We start from the raw sequence: 19,983 nt of genomic DNA, 5'->3' as shown, positions 1-19,983 counted from the left end.
ACATTTCCTAGGGTATTTAAGCTTTAGTTGTCCTTCTCCCCAGCCGTTGGCTGGGGAGAAGTTGGGGCAGAGGGGCAGAGGCACACGAGGTCCATCTTGCCAGGCTGAGTCAGGCCAATGCAGCTGCTGGCCTGGGCACAAGCGTGGGCGGCCACCTGTGGCTCCCGGCACAGCTGTTTGGTAGAGGGCCAGCCAAAGCCCGGTCGGTGGGGTGGAGGCAGGTGGCCAGTTGGGCGGCCAATACATTCTGGCATGGGCTGAAAGAACACCTGGTTCCACTCTGTGGACCCACCACAGAAGGTCAAAGAATGTGCCTGCTGGCAGCAACCTGATGGTCCAGCTCTGGCTGAAACAGAGAAACCCACCTTTCTTGAAACTTACCCGAAGCCAACACGGGAATCATTCTGCTCTAGTTGTGTTGAAATAGGTCAGTGAGGCCATCTGGCATGTCTGGAAATGGTGTGGGGGGCTGTCAGACAGGAACAGGCTCTGTGATTCAAAACAGGACATTTCAGGGGAGGTGAGAGCTTTCTCTTGTGTTTGGCTGCTAACTGCCATTGCAGACACCATCCATCCTTGAATATCTCTGACCTTCATTTTCCTCCTCTCCCCATGAACTCTAACTACATGCTTAGAAACCACTCTGGGTCCCCACATATAATTTTGTCACCAGACATAGGAATTTTCATAGTGAACGCTACCACCGACAGAGACAAGAGCCCAAAGTTCACCCTTCCCTGACCCCTGAAATCCCTCCCAAGGCCTCAGGCCCACCGTTTCCCAGGAAGAAGGACCCCATTTCCTCTGGTCTGGGGAGTCATTTTGTCTCTGGTAGAGGAGCATCCTTCCAAATTTCCCAGTCCTTGATGCAGACCAGGCAGCTCCCTTTCATGTGCCAAAGAGGTGGCACTCCCCTCACTGGTTCTGTGAGCCCCTAGCAACCTATTCAACCTCTCTGAGCCCAGAAAGGCTTGTAAACAGGGATTGGCAGTATAGTCCTCATAGTTTTGTTGTAACCCATTCAATGAGAAAACATACATTTAGTGCCTAGCACAGAACCTGCATACAACAGGTACCTAGCAAATAATGGTTGCATAAATAAGTGACCTTCGTTTGTGCCACTCTCTAGACACAGAGTGGACTGGCTTTGGTCTAGACCTTCCTGCTGACACATTTGCTTGGGATTTTAGGGGCCTCATCTCTATTACTGCCCTGTAGGCTCATAAGGTAGCCTGCTATTCACAAATGCCCTTGCTGGGGGGAAAAAGCAGACCCTTCCAAGAATTACATTGGCCTTGAGCTAGTAGAAGCTACTACTGTTGAGCCATTGACCTGAAGGCAGTCTGACTTTTGGGAGGCCTGCAGCTGGTGGGATAACTTGCCCCCTTTTATGTGAAACCCAAGTTCAGGTATCCAAGTCAAGGTCCAAGAAGAGATCTCTGGATTGAATTTCACAAACCTTAAGGTTTGGAGCAATAAAATCTGACTGGTCAGGCATGATGTTCCATACCCTGAGGTGACTAAGAATATTCAGGCTCCCTAATTCTTGGGTTTGGGACATCAGGTGCTATTTGGCCCTTGTGTAACTACACAGCATTGTTCTAGCAAAGATAGATATTGCCCTGGAAATTATCTTTCATCATCTATGCAGCTCAAGGTTTTCAGTGGGGTTTGGGGAGCCATCAACCAAGAGACAATACAAGCTTAACCTTGGTTCTTTGACAGAGTGGAGCCAGCCCTCAAACTGCCATTCGACTTTGGGCCTCAGATACCATCTGTGGATGAAATGAGGGACAAGGAATGCTAGAAATAACCCTCTGAGAAAAAATATGGGAGAAAAGACCGTTTTCCTTTTAAGTTACAGCTTGAGGTTTTCAAGGCTGAGGCACAAACCATTTTGAACAGCTGTTCTTTTCGAAAACATATGTTAGTTTATTCCACACATTCTGATGATACGAATGAGAAAGAATTCCAAATGCAGCTTATCTGTCACTTTTTTATTCAGTGACTGATCTTTTCTCTTTTTGCAACCAGTTATTTAGAATTTTCTAGTCCTCCTGGGCTGTAACTTTTTTTTCTTGCTGAATGTATTTTCCCTTGACTTTTCAAAGTAATGAATCTTGTCCTAGCCACACAAATTCACATTTTTGTTACAAAGATCAATATCCGACTTTTCTTCCTAATTCACTTGAAAAATGTCAAAAAATGCTCTTTTTGGAGCATAAAAGCTGAAAGTCGATCCTGGTGCTCTCTAGAGACTGGTAGAATCTCCATGGAGAGCAGATTGTCCTTCGAGTCAGTGCCCTAAGTAGGATAGTACTCTTTAGATATTTCAGTGGGAGAAAACAATTAACTAGAAGCTTAAAAACAACTGTAGATGAGAAGACAGACTAGCATCTGTGGAATCTAAGCTAAGGCAAACCTCATTTTTTGGTATTCCCCCCTCCCCAGCCCCTAGCAAACTACTCTTTGCAAGAGCAGTGGGAAGTTAAAACAGTTGGTTCCAGATTCTTCTCATTAACTGAGGATTCATAATACTCCAACCACTTCTGGCTCCTAGAATGATCTTGGAGAAATACTCCCCAAGACTATCTAATGGCGGCACCTGATTTCTTCAGGTGAGGTGGAATGTGTGCGCGGGTGGGTATGGAAGGAAGGAAGTGGATTGAAGCACAATCTGATTAGGTATTCCACATCTTCTTATATAATTGATGAGACTGTCATTATGAACATACACAAATAGCTAAGCATGCAGAAGGGCCACCTTTATGTTAGCTGCTGAGTTTCAAAAACTGCTGAGTTACCTTTGCATATGATAATAATACCCCAGCTCAGCGATGGCTGAACCATTAGTTCAGCCTAAGAGGAAATGTCTGAAAGTGGAGAAGTATGCCCTTCATGATTCTATGCTCCCTGCTGAATCTGAATAGAAAAATCCTTCAAATATGAATACTTTTGTTCAGCACCTTTTCCACAATGAATTATCTTGCATCCTCTTCTATGTGAAAGCATTTACATGGAAAGCAAAAGAACGTGGGGGCAAAAGAGTCATGGGTCAATCTGGACTTCTTTTCTAGTGCTAGAACAGCTGACTAGTGGCATCTGGGGACAGAGCTCCACCAGGAATATCTAAAGCCCTTGTATTTAATATTACTGAAATACAAATATATGCAATTTCTGAAGACTGTAATAAGGATGCATACAACAGATTATCTCTATCCCAGATGCTATCTGGAGAATTTGGATAATGTAGTGTGGTACTCCAAAGGAAAGATCCTCCTACTGAAAGTTTCACACCAGCTTTTCAGGGAATAGACAACCTTCATCTGAATCATTCTTACAAGCTGAATTTTTATTTTCACTAAATTATCTATGTTAAAAAAAAATCTGTGCCTGGTGTGGAATTTCACTCCATCAAGTGTTACAATGACTTTTTCATTTTCGTTACAAGCAGGAGAATGAATGTAGGACAAGTGTTAGGAAACATGGCAATAAATTAGAATATAATTTACAAAAGCAAAAAAAAAGTAACAGTGTACCACATTAATACTGAGTATAAAATAATAAGCAACAACTAATCACAATAATACAAAGGTAATTTCATTCTGTATTATTAAGGATACCTATGTGACATTCACTCCAATAAAATTCCTAATGAAATGGACGGTTTGGGGAGTTATATGTATCTCAAGGGCTTTAATCAGTTGGGTAGATTTTACCTTTCCTTTTTGGCAGGATATTGTGCTGATGGCAGATACGGTTCTCAGCCATAGGGCACCAGTTTCCTTGGGTCTCTCTAAGTAGTCCGTATAGCATGCTACTTTCGGAGGGCCTGCCATGGTGGCTTAGCCTCCACTGACAATCCTATTGCTATTATTTAGGAAGAGAGCATCATGTAGCCACGTGGTTGACTACAGAGTAGCAGCGGTATTGTGATGTGCTGTAGAATATGATGTGTTCCCCCACTCAGGGGAAACCTTCTGTGCTTGGTTCCTTCTAGCAGAGTAATCCGATGCTGCGATGCTGCTCCTGGAAGCTCTCTACTCCTGGCCTTGGGACTGGTGCACACTCCTGAGGGAACACTAGCTGCCCCTTCTTCTAGGGCCAGTCAAGGTGGCCCAAGGCAACAGTCCTCATGATGTTAGTTTCCAGGTGAGGTGAAGAATAGACTCAAGTTAGTCAATTAAGAAATCTTTTTGGAATAAAACCATGAGCTGATATTTATATTTGGGGAAAGACAGGTCCTGATGGCAAACCTATGCCTAAAATGCCACAGAAACCACCCATCCTTTCTTTATTCCACCAGGGCACATTAGCACCAATTTAACCACTCTTTACGAGGGACCAAGTGAATTCAGCGCTGGGGGCGCACTGCTCATGGGCTGCCTCCCCCCTCACTGAATAGATAGCACGCTGGCTGGTCTTCTAAGAGCAGTAGAGAGAGCGGCCCTGGCAATTTTTGGGTATCGTCAGTAGCTGTCTCTGGAAAGCTCAGGGACATGAGCTGTGGTGTCGAGACAGAAAGCAGGTGAGAAAATATTGATGACCATGACTGAGTGTGCAGAACAACAGCCTGTGCTGACTGTCCATAGCAAACCTGAAGGTTAGGTTGATTTTTGAAGTCTGTGAGTCTCTTTTCCTTTCTGAAAAAACCTAATCATCTACATTAGGTCATGGTGTAGGTGAAACACCGGACATGTAGTATGAGAGCACAGTGATGGACTGAAGTTGAACATACCCTTTAACTGCAAGTAGCATCTTTACAAAGCAGCCATTTGGTTGGAGTTTGAGGTGTTCGTGTAGCATGGTGTACACATCGTGTAGGACACAAAGCACATTCATCAAGAACCTGCTGCAAGCTACAAGTGTTCAAGTACAAAATATACGTAAGTACCCTCTTCTTTTTTGCTTTCTTTTAATCTCGCTGTTGAATCTTTTGATGAGCATGACATGAAACTTGTGGATAGGGAAACTATGAGCTAGTCAATTTAATTTAGGATTCTGGATTTGATTCTAGAATTTGACTTGCCCAAGAAACTTGGTTTCACATTTAATTGCCATTCAGAGTATCCATAAAAAATACAAAATAGTTGGTTGAGTGACTATTAAAATTATGCTTTATGATCTCTAGGCTTCATGAGTTTTTCTTCTTTGGTTGTTATCCCTTGCCTACTTTAAAAACTCACAGAAATAGCACATTTATGTGCAAGCACACTCATCTACCCACACACTCAAAAGCGCCCGCTCACACACACACACTTGCTCTCATATAAATAAATGCCCTTCTGCCATATCAAAGAAGGGACATCTGGAACCCATCACAATTGTCAGCGAAAGGGTCTGCCTGGTTGTTGCCGAGCCAGTCTATCTTTTGCACGGCATCATTTCAGTAAGCTCAACATGCATGCAAAAATCCAACGGGGCAGAAGCTGTCCTGTGGCCGGTGAGGTTGTAAACACAACTGAGCTGGGGTGACTCACATAAGGACTCAGGCATCCTGTGTGATGGCAGCAAAGGGCCCGGTTCTTCAGTCTCTACCATACCCCAGGTCTGGCTTCTGCATGAAACTGAAATGTTTTTCTCTTAAAGTTTTAATGGAAATCTCAGCTTCACTTGCACAATGGCAAGTTGGCCCCAGTCTCTTAGCACAGAATTTATAGACTTGCACGGCCGCAGTAACTGATGCGCTGCCTTAAACTGAGTCCTTCCTTGTTGTTCGGTTTAATATAGTTTATATATGGCTCACAGCAGTGTTCAGAACAGGGGGATTAGTCCTAAGGAAATTAAGTGGAATGAAGAAAAATAATACAGACTTTCATTACTTTTGATTTATAATTGCTCCTTAAATTACAGTTAAAAGCCCGTTTTAGAATTTAAATTGTGGTGCTGTTGTATTGAGATAAAGTATAGTAAATATTTTTAAGCTATGACTTAAGATTTCTGAATCTTCTTTACTTCCATAGTTGACCAAGTCATAACAGCTACATTTTAAACGGTTTTAAATACAAATGGATTCAGTGTCATTGCTAAGTCCATAATAAAAATTATCTTAATGGTCCAAGGAGGTAAACAGGCTATTGGATTTACTCGAAAGAACACAAACGCTCCACAGTAAGCAAGTCTCCCTGTGTTGTTTGGATCTCTCCGATCTGGCATTCCCTCCTAATACTGTGTCCAGCACTTTGGATCAATAAATCCCACTTCACAGAAGTTAAAATAATATTGAAATCCTGTCAGCTAGGGCTGACCAGTGGTTACGTTTTCCACAGGGTAATGCATTTGCAAGGACATCAATCCTCTTCCTCTGGGTGGCTCTCTTTGATGGACGCATTTCCACGATGAAATGACAAGGCTCCCTCTCTGGCTCTCCACGGGTCAGTGTCCTTGGCAGGTCTTACAACACATCTGTCTGAAGTATGCTCGACTACAGAACTTGAACTTGAGCACCAGCGGGCAATACGCCACTTTGTTCACATCTTTGCACTCTAGCGAATGGGGGCAGAAAATGGAAAACAATTAGAGGCACATAAACAAGTGCAGAAACAGGCCAGTGAGGCTCCACATTCATATCCAGCAAGGACCCCCTTGCACCAAACCACCTTGGCTTCCACGTCCATGTGGTTTTTGTTTTTGTTTTTAAGCATACCCTGTATGGTACAGCCTACCAGAAACATTCTTTTGATATATTTTAACACAATTTTTTAAAAAAATGGTTGCAAGGCTTTTCTCCCAGACTTTTACAAGTATGGTGCATGCCCACTGTGTCTTGAAAGAATTACCATTTGTTGGGATAAGTGATCACTTTAGACAGCTTGGAAACATGAGTCATTTTTCTTACAGCGCTTTTATTGCTTCTTTCTCAAGGGTTATTTTATTCAGCAGTGCAAGGTTATCCAAAATCAAACATGAGTTGCATTGTTTGATACCAAAGTACACATGTCTCCAGAGAATCTGTGCATCTGTGAGGCGTGGGGATGGGCCTGGGTGAATGAAAAGGATTGCTGACAGTGGCCTAGATTCAGCAACTACACTAGACAAAGAGGAAAACTTGGAGGGGTTGGCCTCAAATGGCAGCAGTCTGTGGGTTATGGAAACATGTAGAAATGTCTTTTTTTAATTTGGAAGTGAGACATGGCCTTCTTTTTTCCTATGTGTATTTTCTCCTCAGTGCTAGAACTGCCACAGTTGAGGTCTGCAGTTCTTGCAGCCAGAAGGTGAATAAATGATTCTTTCTCCATCTCCCCTTGAGACTGGTTGCAGAAGATGGGGCGAAGGGGCCAGTGTAGAGAAGAGGACACTGGCCTTTGATCCTCAGCACCCCTCTCACCCCCACATAACCCCACTGCTGCTAATAATGATATTCTTCTGTAGTCCTCTGGTCACTTTTATCTGGGGATTTTAAAATACTTTGTAAACCTAGTAATTAAATTTCCATATGCCTCCCAGAATCAAAGTTCCACCCTCACTTTTCCAGGTGGTTATACTGAAGCATCCTGGGTAAATTACTGAAGGTAATCAGAATCAGGCAGAACAGTGGGTGAAATTCAGTGTAACAGGACAGTTGTGTTGTTGCTTGCTTGCTTGCTTGCTTGCTTGCTGGTTTATTTTCATGTTTTTTCCTGGCTTCAGAAATCCACTGAACTTGTAAGAAATCATATACATGGTACATAAGCCATAAGATAAACCTGAGAAGTGACATGCGAAGGAATGGGCAAGCTTTCAGTTCTTATTACTGAAAAGTTAGGTAATAATGTTATCGACCTCACGTTCCAGGCTCTTTCAGGGAAAGACTTAAATTTTATTTTATTTTATTTTATTTTATTTTATTTTATTTTTTTGTATTTATAATTCTGGTGGTTTATTGATGATACATATAGGTGTTTCATTTAATCATTATCAAGTTATAATTTTATCATTACACACAACTGATTGTTTTTAAAGTATCATGTATAGAAGACCCCTTAATCAAGGGGTAGAAGTGATATAGCTTCACCTCAAATCTATAATTGTACATACATGAATTAACCTTACATTGGAATCTTCCTGGGGATGCCTAGTTCTACTAAACACTATTCTTGACAATGTAAGTATTGCTTTATATTAAAGACTTAAATTTTAAACTGGAGTCCTCAATCATCTGCAAACCTAAGCTCTGTACCATCAAACTCCCTTACTCATGATTTGACTAGCAAAGAGTAATAGTCAGAATTTTGAGTAGAACATTTCCACAGTAGGATGCTCAATACATTTAAGTTTTGGCTGAAAGAAGGGAAGAGAGACAAGAAAAAATTCTTTAAACTCTGCACTAAAAAAAAAAGTCAGATGATTTTTGATGAATCAAGAATGAATTTGAGATGAAAAGATCTCCACATATTTTAATTTGGAGGTCACTTTGTATTTTTTTTTTCTTTTTCTCTCTGTCATGACCAGTAAAAAGCAATCAAAACAGGTTTAGACTAAGAATAATTGTGTAAAAACAAAAAAAAAGTGTTATCCATGTTACTAAGAGCGAGATTTTGTCAAGGGTCAAGGTAACGCAATTATTAAAATGATGAGAAGGGTGCCTGAGTGGTTCAATAGGTTCAGTGTCTGGCTCTTGATTTTGATTCAGGTCATAATCTCATGATTCATGGGTTCCAGCCCTGCACTGGGCTCTGCACTGAGCGTGGAGCCTGCTTGGGATTCTCTCTCTCTCTCTCTCTCTCTCTCTCTCTCTCTCTCTCCTCTCTCTGCCCCTTCCCTGTTCATGCATGCTCACTCTCTCTTTTTCTCTTAAAATAGAGTTAAAATAAAATAAAATAAAATAAAATAAAATAAAATAAAATAAAATAAAGAGAAAAGCTAATACAGTACCACTCATCTTTAATCTAAATCGTCTTCATGAAGCATCGGGCCAGCAGAGACCACCCCCCCTCACAATCTGCAGCAGCGCTTGGTGGGACAGCTTCAAGTACAAAGTAAATGTTAGCTTTGGTCTTCTTTGCCAAAATATAAAGATGATTTGGTTGACAGACAGATAGAGGAGGACTGGTTGCTTTAATAGTACAAGGAAATAAGATTAGGGGCTAGACTGTTCCGGTTTAATCCTAGTTTTGTCATTTACTGGCTTTACGACTCTGAACAAATAACTCAGCTTCTCTGTGCTGGAGCTGCCCCATCTCTAAACAGGGATGATGAGAGTTCTCCCTTCCACATGTAACATGTACATCCTGTGATGCCACTCAGAGCAGTGCACAGGATATCAGCACTTGATAAGTGTAAGATAGTGACTTAACTATTTTTGTTACCACTGTTAGTTATTACCTCTTACCACCTAATGACAGTAAGTTGCCCTCTGACTTTCTCAATGAGGATGCAATATTTTGATTACTAGTGAGAAGGTGCTGTCCTATTGACACAAGTCAGTATTTTCTGGGGTGCAATTTTATTGGGAGACTCATGACTCCATTTTTGGAAGAGTTGCTGCTGGTCCAGGAAAATTCTGAGATGAGCAAAATACAAGCAAATTCACAGATTCTTCTTTTAGATTTAGACTTGGGAATCTGATTATAAACAGCAGATAATAAATAATGAATAAAAAATATTCGTAAGTTGTTTCTCCCTCCAATCACCCCTCCATTCACCCATTTAGGCTATTACAAATCTAAGTCAGGATTCATCAACTTAAGTGGGTGCTTGAAATGAGGGGACTCTCCTCAGTATGCCAAGGCCCAGAGCGCAGTATTTGGCCAGGAGCAGGGTGGAGCCTCGGGGTAGGCTAAAAACTGGCTGTGGGGTATCCCTCTCTGAAATTTCCAATACCCCTCTCAAGTTTGTTGTCAGTTAAGTTGATTCCATCCAGCTTGATTGAAAGCAGGAAGTCATGTGGGTCCTGGGAGCAGAACCAAGCTTAGGGAGGTAGTGACTCTTTAGGAGTGCACCAGACTCGCCTGCAGCAGAAGTATAAGACAGTGGTGATGAGTGGCAGATCTGGAGTCGGCTGCGCCTGGGGGGGGTAAATTCTGGAGCTGCTACCTCCCAGTATTTGGTTGTCCTGGGCCAGATTCCATCACCTCTCTAAGCCTCAGTTTCTTCATCTGTGAAGTAGAGACTGTGACAAAACCTGCTCACAGGATGTGGTGAGGGGGGCTCACATGGGTGCTTACAAAATGCATGGCCGTGGCACTGGCACAGAGGAAACACTCAGCCTGTTAGCTCTGTTACAATTTTCACCAACACATCTGCCTCTGAGATCAACCACCATGTACTGTTTCTCTGGGATCCCTGTCAAAATGTGCATTAGGCTCTCAGGAAGGGTCACACACTGGCATGCATAAGCAAATTAACAAAAAGATATTAAACAGAGAGCAGGTAAATCATGATGAGAGAGATGGGGAAAAGCCAGAACTGGGGACTCCAAGGCTGGGACCTTGGGCCTTGATGAGACATTCAAGTGGAGACACTGGGGCTGTGTGAGGACACAGAGCCTGGAGTGTGGGGAGCTCTCCCAAAGGAGGGCCCCAGTGGAAGCTCTTGTTCCTACTTCTTGGTTTTGCCTTCTAAAGACTGCCTAGATAAGAAGAATCAGCCTTTGGACTCACGGAAATTATTTATCAGAGAAGGTAACCATAACTGGTCTTTCATTCTCTTAGTCTTTTAAAGCCACAAGCGCTTAATCCAATAACAATCATCATGTTAAAAATAATGTATCACATGCCTCCTATGTACCAGGAAATGCCCGTGGTTTTATATATTTATATATTGAACGCTTTTATGTATAACAAAACATCAGGTTTATAGAGATGGCAAGACTGAAGCTCACAGAGGTTAGGACACCCATGTTGGTCACCCAGGTAGTCGGTTTAAGAGCTGGGGTTAGGATGTTCAGCATGAAACTGCAAAAAAATTTCTACCTGTAAGGCAGACCCTTGTCAACCCTTGGTGACATCATCATCAGAAACGCTTTGATCAGCATCATCATGCTCTGCCACCATGGAAAAAGGGGAATTTTTAACAAATATTTTATTTTTAAGCCATCTCTATACCCAGCCTGGGGCTCGAACTCACAACCCCCAAAACAAGAGTAGCATGTTCCACCAACTGGATCAAGTGAGGCCCCTGGAGAAGGGGACATTTTTTTTTTTAATTTTTTTTTATATTTATTTATTTTTGAGAAACAGAGTGACAAAGTGTGAGCGGGGGAGGGGCAGAGAGAGAGGGAGACACAGAATCTGAAGCAAGCTCCAGGCTCTGAGCTAACGGTCAGCACAGAGCCTGATGTGGGGCCTGAACCCACAAACTGTGAGATCATGACCTGAGCCGAAGTCAAACGCTCAAACGACTGAGCCACCCAGGCGCCCCGGGGACTTTTTTTTTTTTTTTTTATTTTTTTTTTTTTTACTTTTATTTATTTTTGGGACAGAGAGAGACAGAGCATGAACAGGGGAGGGGCAGAGAGAGAGAGGGAGACACAGAATCGGAAACAGGCTCCAGGCTCCGAGCCATCAGCCCAGAGCCCGACGCGGGGCTCGAACTCACAGACCGCGAGATCGTGACCTGGCTGAAGTCGGACGCTTAACCGACTGCGCCACCCAGGCGCCCCCCGGGGACTTTTTTTTTTTAATGTTTATTTATTTTTGAGAGAGAGAGAGAAACTGCGAGTAGGGGAGGGATAGAAAGGGAGGTTGACACAGAAACCAAAGCAGGCTTCAGTCTCTGAGCTGTCAGCACAGAGCCCTAAGCGAGGATAGAACCCACAAATTGCGGGATCACAACCTGAGTCAAAGTCAGACACTTAACCGACTGAGCCACCCAGGTGTCCCAGGCAAATGTTTTTTAAAAGCAGTTCTAGGTCACAGGTATTCAAAATGGCATGAATGCTTTTCTTCGGCTTTACTGTCCTCCTTCAATTGTGTAAAATGACATGAGTGGAAGGTGATTTGAGTTGCACCATGGAGTTTTAAAGCTCCACTATTACAGAAAGCTGAACATAATCTTAAATATATTAGTAGCAGTATTAAATTATACTGGGGCATTCAGCCCATCTGCCACTTTTTTTAGCTTACCTAGAGAGGACTGATGTGTTGAGCTCTTGGACTGACTCATTAACATTCTGCTCATGTAGTCAAGAAGGCTTTAATTACAAAAATTATTCACTAGTCTGCTTCATTCTCAAAGCTATTAAAAATATGAAATAATGTAAGTGATGAGTCACTAAATTCTATACCCGAAACTAATATTACATTGTATGTTAACTAACTGGAATTTAAATAAAAACTTGGAAAAATGAAATAATCTCACCCTTGAGCCAATACACAGTACAGATCACATTTGTGGTAAAACCATTCTGGAAAATTTGTACATAAATTAAACCACAGTTTCCCATTGAAATCAAAACAATAATAAATGTTCTGTTTTAGTTTCTGAATGATCTTCAGTATGTGCTGATTTCTAACTAATCTCTAAAATATCTAATAATTAAAAGTTTCTCTATACTTAAGTAATACACAACCTGTAAATAAACTATTCTACTAGGACACCTATGAAAAGGAATCCTTTAGTAAGAATCTTTTTGTAACATGATTACCCTGTAATTAATCTATTTGGAAGGTTTTGTCTTGACTATCATATTTTCTTCACGTAGATACACTTATATGTATTGCTTTTGAAGTAGTGGTATCTAAGCCAGCAGGGTCAAGGATTTTAAGGTGAAGGCTTAATTTTCTCTTCTGCTCTCATCATGTACCAGCTAAGTACTCTCCTGGGAAAAGAAAGAAAAGACACTTACTCTACCTTTTCTCTTGTGAGGCCATTGGAAGGGTGAGAGGGCCTTACTGTGTGGCTTCTAGGGAATATTTTGTGGGCCTAAGTAGTCTCTCCTTTTTTTGCATCCTACCTGTCCCTGAAAACAAAATTTCACTTTACCCAAGTCCAAAGATTTCTAGTGGGGAAGGCAATTTGTGGGGTATTCCTACATTTTTCTCAGGGATGCTTGGCAATATATTAAGGGCTGAAGGCCAACCCCTAGGCCCTGCGATATGAGCCAGACCCATAAGTAACCTGCCAGGTATGCAAGAGTGGGTCTCACTGGTAATCTGGGTTTTGGTAGACTTGAATGATAAAATAAGACAACCTGTTTCATGGCAACACATGAATCTACTTATCATTGATGTGCCAGTGGGTTTTTCCACAGGTGCTTTACATTAATCTTTCAAATCTTCTACGCAAAAGACATGATTTCAAAACACTCACAGTGAACAGAGGCTTATGAATTTAGGATGCAATTGGATTCAGATTCATTGTGACTTTGAAGGCTTCACTTGGTCCAAGGAACACAAGAGCAACTCCTGAAATGCTGTGCTCTTGCATTTATTTCCTGAAACGTCGCACAGCCTGGCTAAATTATATCGTTGGAGTGACCTGGGGTATACAGGGACATATCCTTTCATGACCAGGTCGGACCATTCAGCATCCTTTTTTGGCGAATGCATGCCCTGTGTGCCCATAAACTCTTTATGAGGTTTAGAGGAACACAGTAAGTACACAGTTATGACTTAAGCACCTTAGGGTCTATCTTTTGGATTACAAAAGTACAACCAGCTGTGCCTCTGTCAAACTGCCCAGAAGATGCAGAGCCTAGTGAGAAGTGAGATGGCAAAGGCTGTACATGTGAATGTGTGGGTGAGGGATGTGAACTCAGTATTTCTTCTGAAAAAATTGCCCTTGATATTCTACGTATTCAGACTGGAAAAGGGTGAAATAATAAGTTTCATTTGGGGACCTGACATTATTCATTACAACGGGAACAGTCCAGCAACTTTTCATCCTTGAACAAGGTGGTATCAACTACGAAACTTGATTCCAATGTCATCTTACCATGGCCTAAGCCATTACTTTTTCTCTTTGCTTCCTCAGTTTCTCTTTTCCCAGTCTTATTCCCTGAAAGCCACCCACATTCATCCTCAAGGTGGTATAATCCCAGCACAAATCCCAGGGTTCCCTGTAAACCAGAGAGCCAGGAATGTGAACCTGAGTGGTAACGTGCATTATGAGCTCTTTAAAATGGCAAAGGGAAAAAAAACCCTACTCTTCCTCACCTCCTTCAACTCAGAATCTTCAAATGACCTTCATTGTTCCTTTCACTGGTTTTAATACAATGGGCACCATTTTAAATCTCAAGTCCAGTAGTTGTTTTGTTCTGGAGGTCCTATCAGGTTTCTGGAGCTGCTCAGGCTTTCTCCAAGTCATTCACTTGAGGGACACTGAGACCAACCAAAGCCACTACTAGCCCAGGTTGGTAAACCAATGTACACTAACCACGCCTTTCCTGGGTTGGCTACCAGCTCAGGGCACACCATGAATTATTAGCTGGCAGCAATAAATACTAGCTGACAGATTGCCTTGTACTATTGAGAGACAGAAAAGACTCACCATATAAACTACAAGGGAACCTGAAACTGCATAAAGATGAATAAAATGGCATTTGGGATAGAATTTCAGGTAAGCTTGAGTAGGCTAGTACCAGCTGCCAGATGTACTTTAAAAAATTACTCTGAGTGGTACTTCAGATGCAGTGATACCCAGTGTGTCTAAAATTCACTCCCAGCAGCAACGCAGTGTTATCCTCATCATGGGCAGTCTGTCAAATTCAAGCCTATAATGCTTTAACCCTTCACTGAAGCCTTACAAGAAATAAATACTAAAGCAGATGTTGGATATGGCAAATTTTATCTCCCTTCTTCCTTCTCCTAGTCCCGTCTTACTATTTACTATTTACTTTGTGTGTGTGTGTGTGTGTGTGTGTGAGAGAGAGAGAGAGAGAGAGAGAGAGACAGAGAGAGAGAGAGAGAGAGAGAGAGAGAGAGAGAGAGAGAGAGCATGAGCAGGCAAGGGGCAGAGAGACAGAAGATCTGAAGTCGGCTCTGTGCTGACAGCAGAGAGGCTGTGGGGTTCAAACTCACGAACCATGAGATCATAACCTGAGCCAAAGTCAGACATTTAATTGACTGAGTCACCCAGGTGCCCCTGACTATTTACTTTTAATATCTTGATGTTCCACCTCCGAATTTCTCTTATTATTCTTTGCTGTCTTTACCTCACTCCATTTCTTCAATCTCTTTCCATTGTTTATTTTATTTTTATTTTAAAAAATCTTACTCAAATTCCATTATTTTATTATGGCATTTGGGGATGAATGTATTTTTAACTTCCCTATAGAAGCCTAACTGCCTTATCGTGATTTATAGTATCCAGAAACCAAAATCTACATGGGAGTCATAGTGGATACCTCCAGGTTCTTTTTATTCTCCCTTCCATTTTATTCTTTTTCTCCAATTAATTACTCCCCTTTTGATTTATACTCTATCTACTTTGATTCAAACCTTCATCATCTCAAGCCTGGACACTTAGAATAATGTTCTAACTCTTCCTCCACACAAAGTTGACCTCCCTCTGCCCCTCCACACTCCTGCCACCCTGAGCATGTCACTCTTCAATTTCCTTCGCTTATTCCCTAGAACTTAAGAGTCCTAACTGCCTTCCACGACATTCAGGGCCCTCCAAAACCAAATACCTGACTCTCTCTCTTTGTAGCCACATCTCCACTACCTCTTATCTGCCAACCCACTGCACCCATACTGAACTACCTCCATGCCCTGATGACTGAATACACACGTCCTCTGCCAGGAATCCCAGCATCTCCATGTGTTCTTGGCAAATTGTTTCATACCTTCCAGTGCCCTACTCAAGCTTGTCTTCTCCACGATGCTTCTACTGATTACCCCTCTTCTGTGTACTCACGGTAATTTCTTTCTACCCTGTTAGAGTACTGCCTATACTGTGAAAATTATTTGTCCGCACCCCTGCTAAACTGTGCTCCCTTTGAGGACAAAGACCTTGTCATATTTCTTTCATAGTCTAGTGCCTGGCCCTTTGTCTTGCTGGCCCTGGCTTGCTAAGTAAATAATAATCGTTGGGTGAATGGAGGACATTATTTAAAAGCCATTACCTTGAGGGATGGACAGATAGATATATATGTGATAAATCGGCTCAGGAAAATGTTAATGTTGGAATCCAGATAGTGGGTGTTCATTGTAAAATTCTTTCAACCTTGCTGTTACATTTGAAATGTAACATAATAAAATGTTAGAAGGAGAACCAATTCCTAAACTGTGATTGTTAAAACAATTCTCAAGATTCTATCAATGGTCCATTTCACCCACAGAGACCCCACTAAAAAACTGTATTTTAGATCCCAAGGGATCTCCCTTGGTCCAACTCTGTCTTGGGGTAGACCTGAACTGGTTTCACAGTAGCCTCCCACTAAGAGTCAAGAGAAGGGGAATAGGAAGTCCTCTTTCAACCTCCTGCAGCAACCAGAGCTTACTCCTTCCCTTACTACCAGATTTCCCTCCCAACTCTCCCTTAGCAACAGGCATTTCTTTTCTCCCTGACCTGATTCCCAGAAGCCATATTAGATTACTCTTAAATTACTTTCATGTAAGAGCCTCTTCTCTTTTGAAATCCATATTATCTGTCCATTTCATATGTGTTAATGATAACTTACGATTTAATTCAACTGTTTCATCCTCTTTTCCCAGGGTATACATGGGTTATTTTTCCAAGTACACATTACAGCAGGTTCACAGATCACTTAGTCTATGAAGTTGCCTTGATCTAAAAAGTTAAAGTCACTTGTCTTCCATTTGAACTTGTAGCACCGTGTCAACTGCTCCACATAACACCTTCTACCTTCCATCCTTTTCTTTTTTTTTTTTTTTTAAATATCTTCCGTGTAAGACTATGAACTTACAAATGCATTTGAATTTTCCATAATGAATGGAAGAGGCTGGCCACAGCAAGCATTCAATAATTAGTTGCCGATGAAATGAACAGATAGTTTCAGGTATTTAAATGTATTCAACATATGCTACTGGGAAGCCAAAGAGAACACAAAACAAGTTATGACAGACATATCCACTTTAAATCTAATTTTGTAAGAGAGTGATCCTCTTTCTTTTCAATGACTCAGCTACTTTAGGGACTAACAGTTCTAAGATTAGTCATATTTTGCAGGATTAATAATTTCCTAAAAGTTTCCTTCTTTACTAAATGGGCTAAAAATTCTGTCTTGACTGCTTACTTCAAATTAATATTAATGAAAAGTGATTTGGCCAGGCAGATTAAATGACCATGAGGTGCTTCTACAAATAATTTAAGAAACCTCAGATTAACACCTATCTATTTTAAGAGAATTTCTTTAAGGCAGAAATAAGTCCAGTTACAAATGATATTTTGCCCACTCTGAAAACTTTGCATCACCAGCTATGATGCTTCTGTATAATAACTAACCACTACAGAAAAGTTTTTGGAGAAATCACTAAAATGCCTAAAATAAAGTTATATACATAATTTCAACATCTACATTGCTGTGAGCATGTTAAAAAACCAATTCTTTCAGCAATGACTAAGCCTGAATCTACTGAATCAGGATGATGGTCATGCTAGAAAGAGTTGCTACTTCATAACCAGAAGCTCTGTTTTCATGTTAAAATACCCTACTTAATAAGTGAATTAAGAATAGCATAAACATGTAGTTGAAACTGACATGCCCTTGGGCTCTGCCAAATCTCAGTTCAAATCCTGCGTCTACTACTTCCTAGTCTTATCATTTGGGCAAGTCACTATCCCTCTCTGTGCCTCAGTTTCCTCATCAGTAATACCAACTCTTGGACGGTTGGTGACATAATTATAACATGCGTGCGTGCGTACACACACACACACACAGAGATTTACGTATATGAGATATATAAGGTGGATAATAAATATAAAGGGCCTACCCATAATACCCAATACAGAGTAATTTAATATAATAGTTATATCCTCTTTTCCACCTCAACCTTTTATCTTCCAACTCAGAAAGAAAAACAGACCTTCAGACCTATGTGATTGACTGCTAATAATTTATAATGGATAAACAATTTATAATTGTTTGATGCAGTCTTACAAAAGACAGATATTTTTATTTAAATTATTTAAAAGAGATTGTTTTGCTAAGGAAAATACATAGGTTTATCATGGATTTTGAGTCCTTCTCAAGAGAAGAAAAGCTCAATTTCTAGAATGACCATTACCGAAGGGACAAAAAAGTAGATGACATCAGAGCCACAGATTTTGCAAATTAAAATTATGATTTTGAATTAATGTACAATAAGGCCATACTTATCTGAAAGAGTAAATTATACAAAAAGGATTTCATGTTGAGGCTTAGATATAAAAACCGGTATATTTGCAAAATAATTTCTCTGTATCCTGTCATACAAGATGATTACTCTTCCTAAAATAAAATATCTAAGGAAATATTTTAAAATAGTGAATGTAATTAAAAAAATTTTTTTCAATGTTTATTTAGTTTTGTGAGTGTGAATAGGGGAGGGGCAGAGAGAGAGGGAGACACAGAATACAAAGCAGGCTCCAGGCTCTGAGCTGTCGCACAGAGCTGAAGTCGGATGCTTAACTGACTGAACCACCCAGGGGCCCCAATAGTGAGTGTAATTTTTTTAAAAAATCTTTTAAGTTGTAGAAATTTAGTCAAAAGGGATAGATATCTTTTTAAGAGGCTCATAAGCACAAAATTTTCATTTGAAAAATATTAACAAATTATTTTCAGGATAGTTCTCTACTTTTGTTTTAAGCAGAGCCCCATAACTAGGTTTCTTAAATAATTTAAATTAGTGGTTCCAGATGTTCTTGTGCATTTATTTGGGCATGCCTCTATTTTCATATGGCAAGGCAGTCTGAATTTCCTGACTATGCCATATTTGTCTCTATATTTCCCATGATTTCTGTTGTAGTGCCTCTTACATAGTGGCATTCAGGAAATTTTAAATGAATGCCTAACTGAATAAGCAAAGTATATTTGTTTAAATAAGATATAAGAAAATTCAGGATTTGGGCTGGCAACTGCTATTAATAAACAGATTTCCCAATACATAAGAAAGAGAAATTTCAGGGGCACCTGGGAAGCTCAGTCGATTAAGAGTCCAACTCGGCTCAAGTCATGATTTCATGGTTCGTGGGTTTGAGCCCCGCATCAGCTGTGCTGACAGCTCAGAGCCTGGAGCCTGCTTTGGATTCTGTGCCTCCCTCTCTCTCTGCCCCTTCCCTGCTCATGGTCTGTCTCTACTCTCAAAAATAAATAAACATTAAAAAAAATTTAAAAAAAAAAGAGAAATTTCAGAGCATAAAGACCTTTGTGCTCCTCTATAAACAGCTATATAATTATCTTTTTCTTCTTTTCTACAATAAGAAAACTAGCATTTGAAATAAATAGTTTCAAATATATGCTTTCATTATATGTACAACAAGCATGAATTTTAATCTTCATGATGGTAGAGATCCATTGTTAAATCCAAAAAGAAACAGAAAAGAAACAGAACTTTAAATTCAAAATGTGGTTCATTAGACATCATCTCTATATTTCTGGCACAAGTCAAACATAGAATGCTAGGTCAAACATAGACCTTAGAGGTTACTTACTCCAATCTCTCATTATAAAGATAAGCTAATTTAGCTCCAGAAAGGTTAAGTGACTTAACAAGGTCAGGTAGTCAGGGAAAAAAATGTAGGTTTCCTTATCACATATCCACTACACATGCAACTTTCACAAATGCTCTACATGAACTATACTACAACAGTGGCTTTATGGGGCTCCTCAAACCCTGGGAGCCACCAGAGGTGAGTCATTAGAGGCCGCAGGCCCTTTGTCCATGGGAAACTCACCTTCAGTATTGGAAATGGGGGTACTGTCACATTTGCTTTCACACTGCTGCATCGATGGAGGCCGAACAGTTTCTGGACAGTCACTAGACGCCTGTCCAGTGTAGGAAAGACACTGCACAGTCCTCATCTGCTGTCCAAGGCCACACTGAGCAGAACACTGAACCGAAAGACACAGAGAGAAACAAAATTCAACAATTTTCAGGAGGTAAAAAGATATTATATCTT

The 19,983-nt window shown here is 40.8% G+C and overlaps 1 protein-coding gene across 1 annotated transcript in view; it reads right to left on the bottom strand.

Annotated features, from left to right (window-relative positions):
• Positions 1–3,331: 3,331 nt before the first annotated feature.
• Positions 3,332–19,983, bottom strand: part of ADAMTS6 (ADAM metallopeptidase with thrombospondin type 1 motif 6) — a 300,191-nt gene continuing 283,539 nt past the window's right edge. Inside the window, exons 23-24 of the mRNA XM_040452059.1 lie at positions 19,759–19,915; positions 3,332–6,485 (exon numbers count right to left, since the gene is read on the bottom strand). Of these exons, the coding sequence (XP_040307993.1) occupies positions 6,376–6,485; positions 19,759–19,915 (267 nt within the window). The 3' untranslated portion in view covers positions 3,332–6,375. The remainder of the gene's footprint in view (positions 6,486–19,758; positions 19,916–19,983) is intronic.

Source organism: Herpailurus yagouaroundi, unplaced genomic scaffold, assembly GCF_014898765.1.
Source record: "Herpailurus yagouaroundi ecotype Mexico unplaced genomic scaffold, PumYag 29, whole genome shotgun sequence".
NCBI classification, from domain to species: domain Eukaryota; kingdom Metazoa; phylum Chordata; class Mammalia; order Carnivora; family Felidae; genus Herpailurus; species Herpailurus yagouaroundi.
The sequence above is the reverse complement of the archived record's forward strand: the minus strand, read 5'-3'. Positions and strand labels throughout refer to the sequence as shown.